The sequence below is a fragment of the Temnothorax longispinosus genome, chromosome 2 (assembly GCF_030848805.1).
Source record: "Temnothorax longispinosus isolate EJ_2023e chromosome 2, Tlon_JGU_v1, whole genome shotgun sequence".
Taxonomy (NCBI): Eukaryota; Metazoa; Arthropoda; class Insecta; order Hymenoptera; family Formicidae; genus Temnothorax; species Temnothorax longispinosus.
In genome coordinates, this window is record NC_092359.1 from 5,848,189 (window position 1) to 5,863,684 (window position 15,496).

The window sequence follows — 15,496 nt, forward strand, 5'->3', positions numbered from 1 at the left end:
CAATTTAATAGTTAGAAGAATTATATAGGTATATAACTTTTCTGTTGATTGATATATTTTTTATGATTTTTATAATGATATTTGACTAGTTTTACACGCAGAATTCATTCGTTTTATACGACTTTATTCTAACTACAATTAAATTCAAATTAAGCTCTTTAGAGGAAATATCACGTACACACGTTAATTGAAAAGTTAATTAAAACGTTTAAAGCGCGTGCGAAGCCTTGTGACTCATCACTACGATTGCTATTTTAATTCAACATTCCTTATACACATTATCGTCAAATATTCTAATAAAAAGAAATTTCAGATAAGGATAAGTGCATATACATCAATCACAATGTAGGTCATTTTATTGCGCGAAATAGATTAGAAAAAGTCTCTTACAATCGCTTGAGAAATTGAGAAATTCATCTACCATAGTTTAACGAGTTTTTGCAATGCAGTATACTAGAAGCGACATGCACGAGATTTGGTTATAATCATGAATTCTGTTAAGCCCATTCTACAATAGCCGTAAAAGTATGTTTTAAGACGTAAGCAGTAAAAATTGACCAACTACAGTCGATCATTCTTGGATTGTAAAAATCCCATTAGTCAATAGCTTACTGCTTACGTCTTAACGCATACTTTACGGCTATTGTAGAATGGGCTTTAGATGTCCCAAATCTGTTTAGGTATTAATCAATTGTATGAAAGTTAATTGAAAATAAAAAAAAATTAGTTATAAAGCATAAATTGTCAATATTTAATCTTTGCTATTGGAAGAAGAATATCTAATAGATTTGGGACGTATTTGTATCTCGAGTTCACTATAGCCACGCGTGTGTGTTGTTATTGTTTCGAGCAACATTCATACAACGCAGAAGCAAATGAAAAAGCATGCAGACTTTCGTGTGCATTAGCTTCTCTCTGCAAAATGTCATACGTTGCATTATTTTTTCAACGAACTGCTTTATTAATTCAATCTGCGATGCAATTGCGAACGTTGCAACTGCGGAATTAAATATTGTATGCCGAGTCCATTTATACTTTACGTAGATTTCAGATTTTCCAGCCAATAGTATTGCGATTCTCACAATACTAACAATTTTCTGTTTTACGTATATATGCTGTTCTTGAATATCCGCGGTAACGGAAAAATCTTTCGAACAATTACAAATGTAACTTCGTCGAAATCTAAAATCCTGCTTTCTCTCAAGTTTTTATTAAATTGCGCCCTTTGTTAACGTGCGATACGACACACAATTTTTGTACATTGTTTTACAATTATTTTGATGTCAGCTTTATATTGCGATTTACATTATTTTCTTTTCGCAAACGACAACACATGCACCATCCTTATCTGAGATATATATGTGAGTTATCGTGTGGGAATCGTGATAGAAGGAGTGATACAGATGTGAGCCGAATAACATGTCTCGGTGACAGTGAATAATTGCTACTAGTGAAGCCGTAGGATTTTTCGTGACGCAGAGTCTTGCAATACCTTTCACAATCGGGTGTTTCACCCCTAGTATTTGAGCCTCTGTCAGGATCGGCAGTTTCATAGATACCCTCGTCCTCGGGGTGCATTTGATGGGAGTGTTGATGGGTGTGTTGATGGTTGCCGTAAGGACTTCGGGACGTCGGCTGACGGTATCTACCGTAGACGAATCTACTAGTGTCCTCGTCGCGGCCGCGGCTACATCTTCTGCTTCTACGTAGGAAATCCAACCAATTCCTGCATAAGTTCCACGGGCTACGCGACAATTTCATTCGCGCTGAGAATTTTACACGCTATTCGGAATTTAATTCCTGTTCCTTGAGACTTGAGAACTTAATTTAGAGATATTACATATATAAAAGTTAATATTTATATAAAAAATACTCGAGTGATTTATCCCTATATCTGTTCCATCTTTTTTTGTACAATTAATTAATTATCTGTATGTTCTTTATATATAACGCATAATGTAATCATTAATTTTTTTCTGTGTTTTCTAGAATGCGGCAACAGCAACATTCACACCTGGTACCTGGTATCGGTAAGTCAATTTTACTTGACACTAAAGAATTCATGTACAATTCTGCTGCTATTTGGCGCCTCATTAATATTTTAATTGTATCACAATTATTATTATAATTAAGCTCATTACGACGATTATTTAGTTAGTATAAACAGACTCCGCATTTTATGCCTTGGATAAATTTTCTATGCATGAATACTTCATGATTTATTACCAAGTGTGTATCTCTTTCTCGTTATTCTTGCGCGTGTTTTACTGTAATCTACGGTTTCGCAAAACATCGAATATAGTGTCTGATATACATAAAATAAATGCGTTGAGTCTGACAGCCTTCTGATGCGCAAGATAGAAAGCAGAATAAGATAACAAGTTAACCCTCTCATCCTATTACAATTATTTCCATTACTTTGATACAAACTGTATCAATTTGGATATTTTTTCGTTTTTATTTCTTGCTTTTTATATATTTACTTTAAAATACGGAATATTTATTATAATTTTGCATATGTGATTTTTTATGAAAAGTTTACTCTTAACTTAGTTTCTGAGAACTAGCGATGAAAATATATAGGTACATATGATATTAGAAGTAATTAGGGGGAGAAAAAGAATACATGATATTCTTGATTATGTAGAAATCCTACATAAAAATTACATTCAAGTTAACGAGTTAGATAATAAAATTGATATAAATTTAAAAGTGTAATTTATATATTTAGAAAAAATATTTTTATGGCAATTCGCCATTGCAATTAATTGACGTATGAGAGGGTTAAGGTAATAAGTTGGCGAAAGAGAAGATAGTAAGCGATTCACAGTGAGAGTTATGGCAGCGTGTGAAATGTCTGCTGACAATAATTGTGATTAACAAAGTATGAAGAAGCTCAAACGTATTTAGCCAATCGTTTCGATAAGAATACACCTTTGAATGTCTAATTTACAAAGTATTGCTAAAAGGTCTAAGAATATTTTTCGTGTACTGTAATAAACATCCTCATAATTCGAAATTATTATCTTAATGTTACTTCGAAATTAACGCTCATTGTCTGAATTGGGTTTAAAAGCTGGTTTGTCATAAGCGCGCATATATTTTTCTCTCATAAGTTCTTACCCTTGTGATGACTCGCTACAAACAGAAGAATCGACTCTGTAGTGTCGGTCCGGCTCGCCCTCGGATGTTCGAATCTCTTCGGACCCGCTCGGACTCATCTGGCCAGTCATGTAGGGTCTGATGACAGAATTAATCATTGATATTTTTATAATTTCAAAAAGAAATTCAGAACTTATAAAAATCAAGCGACCAACGAGTGTATATGCTAAAATCAAAGAATTTATAGTTCCAAGGGCTTCAAAATCTATTTTGTGATCTAAAATTTTAAAATCGATATTTAAACGATATCGAAAACCGATATTTAAATATCTTGTAAATCGAAGAATTATCTGAAGGATCTAAAATTTCGCGAAGCACGAAAGAAATACTGATATATATATAAAGATCTATATACCTTGCGGTTGCTCGGTGCTCGAGTTGACGAATGAGATCCTCGAGATTACGTATGCGAATGGTGCCGCACGGCGGCTGCAGCTCCACGTCGTCCTCTTCTTCCTCTTGCCCATTGTCAATACCATTGTCCTGGCCATCGGTGTCCTTGCGGTACATATCAGAATAGCCGACCACGGCCAGTGACTTACGTAGCGCATCGTCGTCAAGAAGATTGCTACTGCCCGATGGGGTACTCACGAGATCGCGACGACTCGCCGCGGTCTTCAGCGCCTCGAGTAAGTCCTCATGATAGCCATCCAGCTGATTTAACTGGTTCAGCTGGTTCAACTGGTTCATAGTTCTTCCCACGTGCTCCGCGCCTCCTAGTCCTGGCAAAGACGTGACTCGAGTTACCGCTCCATAAAAAGAGGACTTTTTTTCGGTGGTGCAGTTTGCGTTAATCCTTTCGTGCGCAAGTTTCCTTTCGTCTCCCTTTCCATTTTTTTTTCTCGTGATTAATAAACTCCTCTTGCGTGCACATTCGTGGATTGACATTTTATGATATTTTATCATTGATATTTATTACTAATATTTGTTTTATTAATCTATTTCCTTACTAGATGTTATAGGAGACAAAAATTATCCTATAGTTTATTTGCACATAGTAAAATGTAAACTCGAAATCTGGAGGTAATCAGCGCACAAAAGAGTTAAATGATAAAGGCCTTTAAAAAGATCCTTTTATGACAGTTTTGTATTAACCCCTTATATCTTAGGATGATATTAACTATAGCTCGCCACATTCCGGTCCAGTGAATCACTGAACGTTTCTCGGTTTTCTTTTTCTTATAATAAGTTCAGTTTAAACTCAAATCATTTTCTTGATCTGATACTAGTATAAACATTTTATTCATCTTACTCCGTATTTCCAATTCTTACACTACAAGCTTAAAAATATTAATTAGAATGAAAATGACAATATGACAAGTCGAACAGTCTCACAGACCGGAGTGTGGCGAATTAAGGATTCGAAAATAAGTGTGGCCAGCTAGGGTTAAATCCCAAAGTAAATGTTTTATAATGTTAGTATTTATAACTACATATGTACTGAACTTTGCTAGTCGTTTTTTTTTCACTTGACGATGAAAATGAAGTATAGGTGAATCACTGATTTATAAAGGGTTAACGTTCGTGAAGAATCGATGCAAGAAGTTTGAACTCATAAGGAATCGAAAGACAACCGAGCATGTATACGCAAGATTGTGGATAGTTTTTTTTAAACTCGACTGCTTGGAAAGTGAAATTTTAAGGAATATTTATACAACACATAAAGAGTAGAAAAATATATTGTTTATTAAATTTATATAATTCATATAAATATACGATATATATAGCTGAAGTATACTTTGCTTTTTTTTTGTTTTGCAATAATATCTCGGCTCTCGGTGATCTGATCAGGGCGAACTTTAGCTAGAAATTTTGAGAAGGCTTATTATTATCCGGTGAACCACTAAAAAGAAATCGATTAAAAATTAACAAAATGCCAGCTATTATTAAGAAAAAAATTTGCTATTATTAAAATTTTTTTTTAATAACAGCTGCCGTTTTGTTAATTTTTATTCAATTTCTTTTCTAGTGGTTTACCAGATAATGATAAGCCTTCTTAAGATTTCTAGTTAAAATTCGCCCTGATCAGACCACCGAGAGCTGAGATATTATCGCAAAACGAAAAAAAAGCAGAGTATACTTCAGCTATATATATCGTATATTTATATATATGAATATTTGTTAATAAAAAATATTTTTTTTCTACTCTTTATATATTGTACAAATATATCTTAAAATTTAACTTTTGCACATTTATTCAGTTTGTCACAAAATATTGTCAAAAACAAGAACGATTTTTCGACAATCTGACCCTATAGTCCCTATAGCCCCTATAGTCCCCTTAAAGTATATAGAAACTAGAAACAGAATATTGATGCTGAGTAAGATTAAATAAGATTGGTTATTACTCAAAATGATTTTGGATTAAAAGTAATAAAACTAAAATATTTGGAGAAAAGCTTTAGAAAATTCCTTTTTTTTGCCATGATTTTCTACTATTGCAACATCGTATGATTATTTATATATTGTTGAGCTACAAGTTCGGCTATAAGCTATCGCTTGATCTTTCGGCTCGCCAAAATTCGAACTTCCTTCAGCTATTCTTTACGAGATATCGTGAGTCATCATGCTCACTTGTTGTGTTACAACTATCAGGCATTACAATACCGTAACCACCGTGTTTCTTTAAAATTCCCTTCTCAGGCAACTTTGTGAGACTGTTTGGTGGGAGATCAATGAAAGAGACAACCTCCTCTGCTCCCGTACCTCCATCTTCGTCCTCCATGCCGAGCCTCTTCGGCTGCGGTTTATGCTCCCTGAAAGATCGAACAGATCTACGTCGATGTTCCCTTTTATCATCAATACCCTGTTAACTTTTATCTCCGCAAAAATAAATGTGCAGAAACTTAATCGTGTTAATCTTTTAAAAGTATTAGAACATAAAATAAAAATAGATCTTGAATTTTAAACTCTCGTGTCCTCCAATATTATAATTTTTCTTTATAATAACATTATTTTATAAACCGAAACAAGCTAAAGATAATACGAAATTTATAGATTCCGTGGAACACTGTTCAAATATGACAACAAATATCTCACACACATACACACGCACACGTACATATGGATCTTTTAGTAAATTTTAGTTATTGCTAGCATTTTTCTCTTTTTTCCTAATTAAATAAGTATTTAAATATGACAATGATTGACAAGAGATAAATCATTTAATTGTAGATAATGGTTTTTATCTTCAATAGAGAGACATAAATTTTGAAACTTTGATATTATAATATATAGTTGTGTGGGTATTTGCAATAATTGCTGCAATTTATAGATTGTCCACCATGTTTTTTAATAATTGCAGTAACTATTGCAATTATCCTGTCATTGTTTGCTTGCATCTGATTGCGAGAATGGACGGTGATATAATATTTAATGATATTTTTGCGATGAAAGAGATGCTAAATGAAAAATCAATTTTTCAATGAGTGTCTTGAAGGGGGTTCAATGTATAATTAACGACTGACGATATTTAGCTGTACATAATATCCCAGATTCATCAATCATCTTCAAGAATTAAAAGATGTGGCGATAATACTGGGATACTCTGTATAAGTGCATCTATTACCATGCAATAAACAAAAAATTACAGCGGGATAAAATAATTAACATTGTAGTGCGATGGACAGCAATAAGCATGCGAGGATCGAATTATTCATATTCAGTTCGACCGCAGCGTGTGTGTTGCAAAGTCAGCTGAATTATTAAAAACGTGATTGTGCAGAAAATGGTTTCGTGCGAAATACAACAAGAGAAATCCAGAGCCGGATTAATAAACATAATTACATACAAAGAAGAATTTTGACTCTCTAGATTGCAAAAAATTTATGAAGCTACAATTACAATAACCGCAACGCGACGATACTATTTTTTTATATTTTTAAGACGTAGGTGGATCGCCGATCGAGAATCGCAACGATCATTAGCAAAATTGTGATCCAAGTAAGGAATAACAATTATTAAGACTCTACGGATGCACTGTACAAAATTTTGGACGAATATTAATAATTTTAATTTCCGCCGAATTTTAATTATTAATTGTTATATGGGTAATTTACGGATTTTTTATGGTTAATTAAAAAAAAGAATGTTTTAATTTTATTAATTGCAATAATTTCGTCAACTAAGGAATGCCATCAAGATAGATTTCTTTTTTTTTCATCGGATTGTTTTTGAGAAAGATGGTAGAAATAATTCCTTGATTGGATCGAACCTGATAATTAAACATGATGGCGACACACATGAGACTTACTTGACTCTTGGCTCGTCGACGGCGATGACGTTATTCGGGTGTCGAAACAGCACGCGCTGGGTCTCGCCGCGGCTAGAAATATACTAATATAGGCATGCCGCGGCTATTCTTATTAACCCTCAACTACCATGTGCACCGTTTGTCTAACTCGCCTTTAATTTTGACTCTGTTAAGAAACGTATTTCTCCTTCCATTCTTATAAATACGTAACCACGATATTTATTTTCCTATTTTTGAAATTTAGTTTATGAAATGATATACTACCTCGCTTGTTAGAGGATGATATGCGTACTGAAATTGCAATAAAATTTTATAGAGAATACAATTTTTATATGAATTTTCTCTTTTCTTTACAAAGTAACTAATAAGTTTGTTTGTTATAATTAGTTCTGTTCAGTTATATTAAGCTACACAAATTACACTGAAAATTTATCAAGAATTATTTTGATGATCAAAAAATATCCTAACTAATAAAAATTTCAGACAAATTTAAATAAAGATCTTGGCAATTATAAATCTAGCAAAAATAAATGGAATTGCAAATTGAATTGAATAATTGTTACCTGTTTAAATGAAATTATTTCTGCACAAAGCATCAGCGCTGCACTTTTTATAATAATTGAGGGTTAATAAAATTCTGTTAGTGTAATGCTATCTCTTTCACTTCCGGGATAAAAAAAATCGATCGAGCAAGGCTCGTAATTTTCTGTCGTTCGCGCGCTTCGATTTTATTATCAAGATAAACGCGAATAATAGTTAAATAAATATTAAGTGTATGGTTTATTACAAGATCTATTTCGTCAATTTCCGACTATTAACTTAAAATCTCAGGATGAGATTTATAAAACGCTTCAACTTAATGTCGTAATTTAAATTATTATCTCTAATATACCGAGATGAAATTTTATAAAAAAGAGATTTGTCTCATAAAAATATATAATTTTACTTTTCTATATATGTATAATAATCCATTACATCTGCACATTATTTTGTAATTCTTTAAAGATACTTTATATTTAGGGATCTAAAATGCAATTAACAGTTATCAGGAAAATTGTTATAAAGCGCATACTAAAGCTTATGTAAAGTTTAGGAGTCGAGATTTACCTGAAATAAAAAGGTATCGAACTCCAAAATTGCATTAACATTTCAAGCAAACTTTAGCTCACTTCTTACAAAGCAGCTCGCGCATTTTCAATAATATAAGCGTAACTTTATACAGGACAGGCCAAAAATACTATCGTAAATTGATATACATAAAAAAAGGATTGAATATTGTTTTATTAAAAAATATTATAAAATTTATTTTGAATGTAAGCTAGTCGATTACCGATAATTTTTGGCCCTTCTTGTAGCTGTCTAAATTACAAAAATATACTGCGAACTTCGTTCGTCGTTATGTTATATAATAACAATGCCTTTCGAAAACGATCGAACGACAGAAGCATCTCGAGCTGCAATAAGTCCTACATCATACATCGATAAACGCATGATGCTCAATTAACATTTGTGGGACGAATTCTGGGATATTGTAATGGTTTAAAAAATATATATATTTAACATGCACTTCTCAAAATTTGCCGATTGTGTAAGAAATTACGAAGAGTATGATGAAAAATGAGATAAGATGTAAGATGTAATGGGATGCTCTTATTACTAATGTACATTCTTGTTAATGTAATAATTACTAAGCAATTCTATTATGATAATCTGTATGGAATTTTTAACTAAAGAACGATATTGCTGTTATAGTTGAACGAAAATATTGAAAATATAAAAATCGTGAAGATTATCTCGTTAGCAGTTTGCTTAAAATTTTTAATCTCTGACGGCTGTTAAAATTTTTAGAATCGAATCTTTACTTCGAATATTAGAAATTTTACTTCAAAAACTTGGTTTTGGTCAGTTTTCTGTATATTTCTGTATATTTCTTGCAAAGCTCGTCAATTTTTGGCAAGCTCTTCCAACGTATTAAAATACTCCTGTAATCCAGAATAGCCAGTGGTTAGCAAAATAAGCAACGAAATGACCGCCGTACCTGTACTGAGGCATGCTGCCGAAAGTGAGGATCTTGTTGTGAACCGAGTCCAATGCTTCCGCATGATGATTACCGGAAACGCCGCTGTAAGTTTTCGGCTGCGGCTTCTTCGAGTATGGCGGGTCATACTTTTGGACGGTGCTCTTCCTTCTGTCAGAAATTTGCTGATTATGCATAGTATGTCACTCCATATCGCGGGAAAAAGTGATAAAGCGCATGCAAGCTAGCGGAAGAGTATTTGTTTGAAAAGTGCGGATAATTTTCGAGGATTTTAACGATGTTAAAAGGGATTATCATGGATATTGCATGGATCGATTAATATTGTTATTAATTGTTAGCATAACTGCCAGTGTATGATTTAGTTTAAAGTTAATTACAAAACAATTTCATCTAATTAATTAATAACGAAGAGTTACCTGGAGTAACTGGTGTAGAGTACCGAATTTGTTTTATAGAGACATAAATAGAAGATATAAACGTTACTAACATACGAGAGTTCAAAAAATTTGTCGATACATAACAAATTAGACAAATTAAAAATTTAAATTTAAAAACAAATGTAACAGTTTATGTAAAAGAAATTTAATACTAAATTTTCTTATATATTGTAAAATTCTTTTTAAATTACGTATTGAAATAACAATTTTTCAATAACATTAACACGATATTGATCAAATGTTAATCATAATCCTTATTGATTAATGTCCATCACTTTGCAATATAACTTATTAATATTCAACAATGTCCAATATTTTGCGACGATTGTTATTTATTTATCTTGACACACGAGTCCATCGATGCAAATAAACATGGTGTCGATAATCCCTCTTAAACTGGCGGATGAGGTTCATCAGAGTCTACATACATAATTATCTGTGATCAAAAAATTATGACAGATATTATATAAGCATTGTAAAGCGAAATTTGCGTTTGCTCAACGTTCGATTTACATTCTTGTTATGGAAATCGACGGATCCTCTTGACATGCAAAACTTAATTCCGAAGCAAAACAGATAACCAGTCAATTGGTACATTTGCAGATACCCTTACAGGGATCACCCTCCACTGCAGTACCCATTAACTAATAATCAATGAAAGACAAATATTAAGTTTAACTCTAAACAGCATGAAAATGTAATAGTAAAGAGAGGTCTTGAAAATATTTAGCAAGATAATATTATCGCTTTTATTTATAATGCCGTGTTTTGATTATATAAACTGTTTTTAAAATTATTATTATACAAAACTGAAACTATTGTAATCTTTCCAAGAAAGAAAGATATTGTATATATGCTGCTTTGGGTTAAACGAATAAGAGATAAGTTAAGTTTAATAGTAAATAGAATTATAAAACATGAATATTACGTTTCTGAGTACTACAAATATTTTTTCTTGTTATATAAAAATAAATATCAATTTTAAAGTGTGCAATTGAATGAAAAATATTTAAATACTTTAGATAATATTAGGCAATATTGATATAATTGTCATATTTAAGTACTAATTATTGTGCTTAATGGTAAACTTTGTAATATTTTGCATATGCAATTCCTCTTATCATTAGCAAAGGGAATGAAAATTAAAATCATGATGGAAAAAAATATCAAAGAGAAGTAGTAAAAAGATACAAGGTAAAAGATATTGAAGTCTAATGGCATGAATATATGCATGTGCATGTGCATATGTATAAATGCGTAAAGAGGGTTGCGGAAAGATCGTATGCTAGTAGCAAAGTTTTATTCTTCGACGAATTTGTAATCAAATATCTTAGCAAGCAATTTAATCAAAACTTCTATTTTTGCAGTAGTCCTTGAATTAATTTTTGCAAAATAAAATTTACTAACAATAAGATAAAAACGATTTGTTCTGTGAAATTTAATTCTGTAAAATATATAAGTCGTTAAGCGTTTTAATTTAGGACTCTTTAAAAATGATTTAAAGAATATAAAGATTACATTAAGTACTGAAAAATCGAGCTTCATCGATAGAAGAGAGAGAGAGAGAGAGAGAGAGAGAGAGAGAGAGAGAGAGAGAGAGAGAGAGAGAGAGAGAGAGATTAAATATATTATAATACAAAGGCTATCAACTGATTATCTTAAAAAAGACGTAATTGTATATCATGTAATTAAATTAAACAAAAATGAAATAATAAAATTAGATTTTAAGATTTTGTTGCACATTACTGAACATGAAAGCAACATCAAGCAGCGAAATTAAAAACTTGCTGAAAAAAGAAGCTGCATTGCAAATTTCTCGAAGAACAGCGTGCCACTCGTAATGCGCATACACTCCTTCCATTCCTTGCAGTATATACGGAAACAAAGAGAGAGAGTGAGAGAGAGAGAGAAGGAAACAAGAAAGATGGACAGAGAAAAAGAGAAAAATAAAAAAAGAAGGACATAGAAAAATTCTATTTGTGTATGTTTCTGCACACTAACCTGAGACAGAGGGAGAAGTTTTTATGTACTACGACTGACCTGTAGCAGAGAGCCATTAGAGCAAATACTACGAAAACACCCCCTACCACCGACATGAGCATACCAACTAAAAATACAGTGTTAGAGCCGTGGTAGTTCTCTGTATGCGTATTGTATGTATGTAATTCGTCGTCATCACCGTCATCATCATTATCATCATCATCATCCATCATCATCATCATCATCATCACCGTCAGATGTGGCGGGCCATCGTTTACGCCGTCATAAATGGATTATTATTTGTTCATTTATTATATTTTTGTTTTGCGAAACGAGGATTTACACCATCGCAGTTTACGCAGTGCAGGAGGGTGGTTCGATTCGGTATTTTCGTATCCGAGCGTCCCACAGCATGCAGACAGACAGAGATGGCAGACAGAAACAGACAAGAAACAGAGAAGCCAATATCAGCACGTGAAGAGAGACATACATCCATATATGTATATTATTATATACGTAGACAATTACGATCTATGATATGGAGTATTTATTCTTAAAGTAATGCAACTGAAACTTTACTTACATTATTAAAATTACAAATACAATATAGTACAATAAAAAATTAAGTGCGATTTATTTCGATACATATAGTATTATATTTTGCGGGATACTCTCATTATTATAATAAATATAAGAAAGTAAATTTCGAGTTGCATTTTAGAATAAACATTCTTTGCAGCATTACCGAATTACTAAAACCTTGTAACTCAACAAATGCAGAAGGCTGACAAAAAATGCAGACGCGTCACGTTCGGTTTTGTGTGGAATTCATTTGCGCGCTTCAGCAATAAAAATAAAAAGTCTGCAAGAATTTGAAGTTACAAAGTTTCATAATTAGGGCAATGATATATTCGAGAGATTTTCAGAATCTTGATTCTCAGATCTGAAAATCTATGTATCCTAGTTATCAGACTTAAATCTCAAAAGTTTAGAGATCCTATGAATAATCTGTATAGATTCATAGATCCGTAAGATTTCAAGAAACTATGGAGTTCAACATCCAGGGACTGAAATCTGTGGATCTCTTAGTATCCAAGAATACGAAGATCCAAAGACGGTTAGATCCGTGGATTTCAAAGTCTAAGGATCGCTTAATCTTAGAACCCTGCCCTCGCATTCTCTCTGGAAAAATGCAGGTCTATTAACCCTTTCAGTTTTAAATATTTCTTTTTTTAATGATAATAATAATTAACTATAAGTAAATTAAATTACAGGGAGTTAGAAAATATATATCTTCCCGAAAGGGTTAAACGCATCACTTAAACTCATCGGAACATCGATTTTTTATAAAGAGTCAGTTTCGTTGACTCAAAAAAATTGATTATTCTAATTTGCAAGCTTCCGTCAAGTTGCACACAATTGTTACATCAGTTATTGGTAATTGACGATGTCCAATAAATTCTTCGCTAATCAGTTTCTTTCATGCTTTCATAGGGCATACAAGCAGCTGGCACATTGTATAGTTTTTTTGACGTCGCTTTTTGAGGAATGACCAGAAAAATTTTAAATATACTTCACACACACTATTATTTGACAGAGTTTGCCTAATATATGACTAATATTGTTTGTTATTTTTCTTGATGTATATAAAACATAAAAATCCAAAGAAAATGTAAATTTAAAGAGAGATAAAATGTTAGTGTTTTAAATTTTCAAAATTTGTATCTATTTGCTTTAAAAAACTCTGCTTTCTAAACAATTTTTTAACCCGCATATATTTGCCATCTATCTTGTCATCCCTCGAAACGCGATCACTAAAATGGAGATCTTCGCTTGAACAACATAGTCACGATCATAAATCACTATGCCATGAGCACATCCATAGCACACACCACATAGTGACAATATTGTTTATATATATAAATATATAATATATATAAAAAAAAGGTGTATACATATATATATTTATGTTTTCATGTATATGCGAGCGATTCAGACTCAAAACCAGCTGCATTCAATTTTCATAGAAAACTCATATTGATAAACGCAGCTGAAAGTAATATTGGAATTCTCAATGATTGACAACGGCTACTTTAATTAATAATAAACACTAAAATGTTAACCCAATATATTTAGACTTCAAGGATTCTAGAAATTGCTATGCATTATCTAAAATGTTTCAAGATTCAAAGTATAACTTAGAGTTAGTGTGTGAAGCATAGGATTACAGTGTAACAGGAACTAAACAGTCTCGAATTCATAGTAAGACACCTTGCTCTTCTAAGGAACTCCTTAGCAAGGAATCTAGGAGATGCGGGGTAACTAGAATCTCAGCGAACCGAAAGTTGAAGCATGAAAAGTATAAGGACGCAAGCAATCTAGCAACTACGAAGCACGTAATAGGATTCAAAAGGGAGAGTTTGGAGAGATTGCTTATGTTAGCAGTTCTTGCAACTTATTCGGAAGTGCCAAAACAGAAGAGCAGGTGAAGGCCAATGATAAATAAGAGACATTAATCAAGATATTAATAACTTTTTTCCGTTATCGTCGTGTGAGCTGAACACAGCGAGTTTTGTTTTCTGCAACTCTCGCGTTTATACGTGTAATAGGTGAACACTGAGTAGAATAGGCTAAGAGTGATCGATATTATGATGGCCGCGTGCGATGCCTCCTCATCATCATCATCATCATCATCCAGCTAGCCACGCATTACGACGAAGACGAAGACGACAGGCCTTGATCGCGGGCGATCTGATCTCGCTGTTACTGTACCTGTAGCAAACAGCAATTAGTGCAAAACCAAGGAAGACGCCCGTCACCACACCCACCATGATCACTACCATCAATCCCGTAGAGAGATTGTTGTTGGTGGCTCCTGAAACGATCAAGCATTTGTATCCCGCGCGTGCGGCGTGTACAGTGTGACCGTGTCTTGTTTGTGTATGTGAATGTGTGCGTCGCGTCGCATGGTAGTTGTATCCTAATATGCAAATACATCGTCACTTTAATCGTAGAACTTTGTAACTCCAAGGATTTGAAGATCCTCCTTTTCTCACTGAAGAATTGACAATCTTGAAGATACATACAGTTCAAAAGAGTTAGAAAGTTCTATAATTAAGAGACGATTATCCTTATTATATAATATATATCGTTTTTAACATGTACATCGCTATTAAAATATAGTAATTACTACTTAATGTGAGAAAGGGAAATATAGAGAGCAAGGGATATAAAAAAAAAAATAAGAGAACATACGAATTTCGGAATTTAACAAACCCAAGGAACTAAAAATGCAAAAACGAAGTAATATCCTTTTTTTTAAATAACAAAGTGACCTAACAATAAGAATATTTTATTGCTTAAGGGATAAAAGCGGGGACGTCGCATTTGAAAGGACCGAGAAAGTACTAAAAGGATATTATAGGATATAAGAGGACCCTTCTTTCGCTTCTCTTGAAACGAAATCGAGTGTAGTTATCGCACAATATATGAGTTCGCATACGCATCTGAATTTTATGTGCACAGCTGATAGTATGACCCCAAAAAATCCTAACTCTGGCTTATCGCGAGCCCAAAGTCGATCGGGGTGATCGACTGGGCCCATATTGCTAGAATTGAAAGTACAGT

General features: G+C 32.8%; 2 protein-coding genes across 22 annotated transcripts in view; one reads left to right on the forward strand and one right to left on the reverse strand.

Annotated features, from left to right (window-relative positions):
- Window positions 1-15,496, forward strand: part of Dila (centrosomal protein dilatory) — a 69,394-nt gene that overhangs the window by 3,234 nt on the left and 50,664 nt on the right. For all 3 annotated transcript variants that reach the window (XM_071771138.1, XM_071771137.1, XM_071771141.1), the window contains exon 3: window positions 1,990-2,030. Coding sequence is in view for 1 of the 3 variants with exons in the window: in XM_071771141.1 (XP_071627242.1) it covers window positions 1,991-2,030 (40 nt within the window). In the remaining 2 variants the exon portion in view is untranslated. The remainder of the gene's footprint in view (window positions 1-1,989; window positions 2,031-15,496) is intronic.
- Mmd (disintegrin and metalloproteinase domain-containing protein mind-meld) overlaps window positions 1-15,496 on the reverse strand; it is a 40,693-nt gene that overhangs the window by 1,145 nt on the left and 24,052 nt on the right. For 3 of the 19 annotated variants that reach the window (XM_071771116.1, XM_071771115.1, XM_071771134.1), the window contains exons 19-25: window positions 11,891-12,029; window positions 9,453-9,602; window positions 7,415-7,486; window positions 5,737-5,918; window positions 3,518-3,884; window positions 3,124-3,240; window positions 1,493-1,702 (exon numbers count right to left, since the gene is read on the reverse strand). In XM_071771116.1, the coding sequence (XP_071627217.1) occupies window positions 1,493-1,702; window positions 3,124-3,240; window positions 3,518-3,884; window positions 5,737-5,918; window positions 7,415-7,486; window positions 9,453-9,602; window positions 11,891-12,029 (1,237 nt within the window). Of the gene's footprint in view, window positions 1-1,492; window positions 1,703-3,123; window positions 3,241-3,517; window positions 3,885-5,736; window positions 5,919-7,414; window positions 7,487-9,452; window positions 9,603-11,890; window positions 12,030-14,641; window positions 14,745-15,496 lie in introns of all 19 variants that reach the window. The other 16 variants (XM_071771125.1, XM_071771122.1, XM_071771123.1 and 13 more) reach the window with 13 other exon arrangements.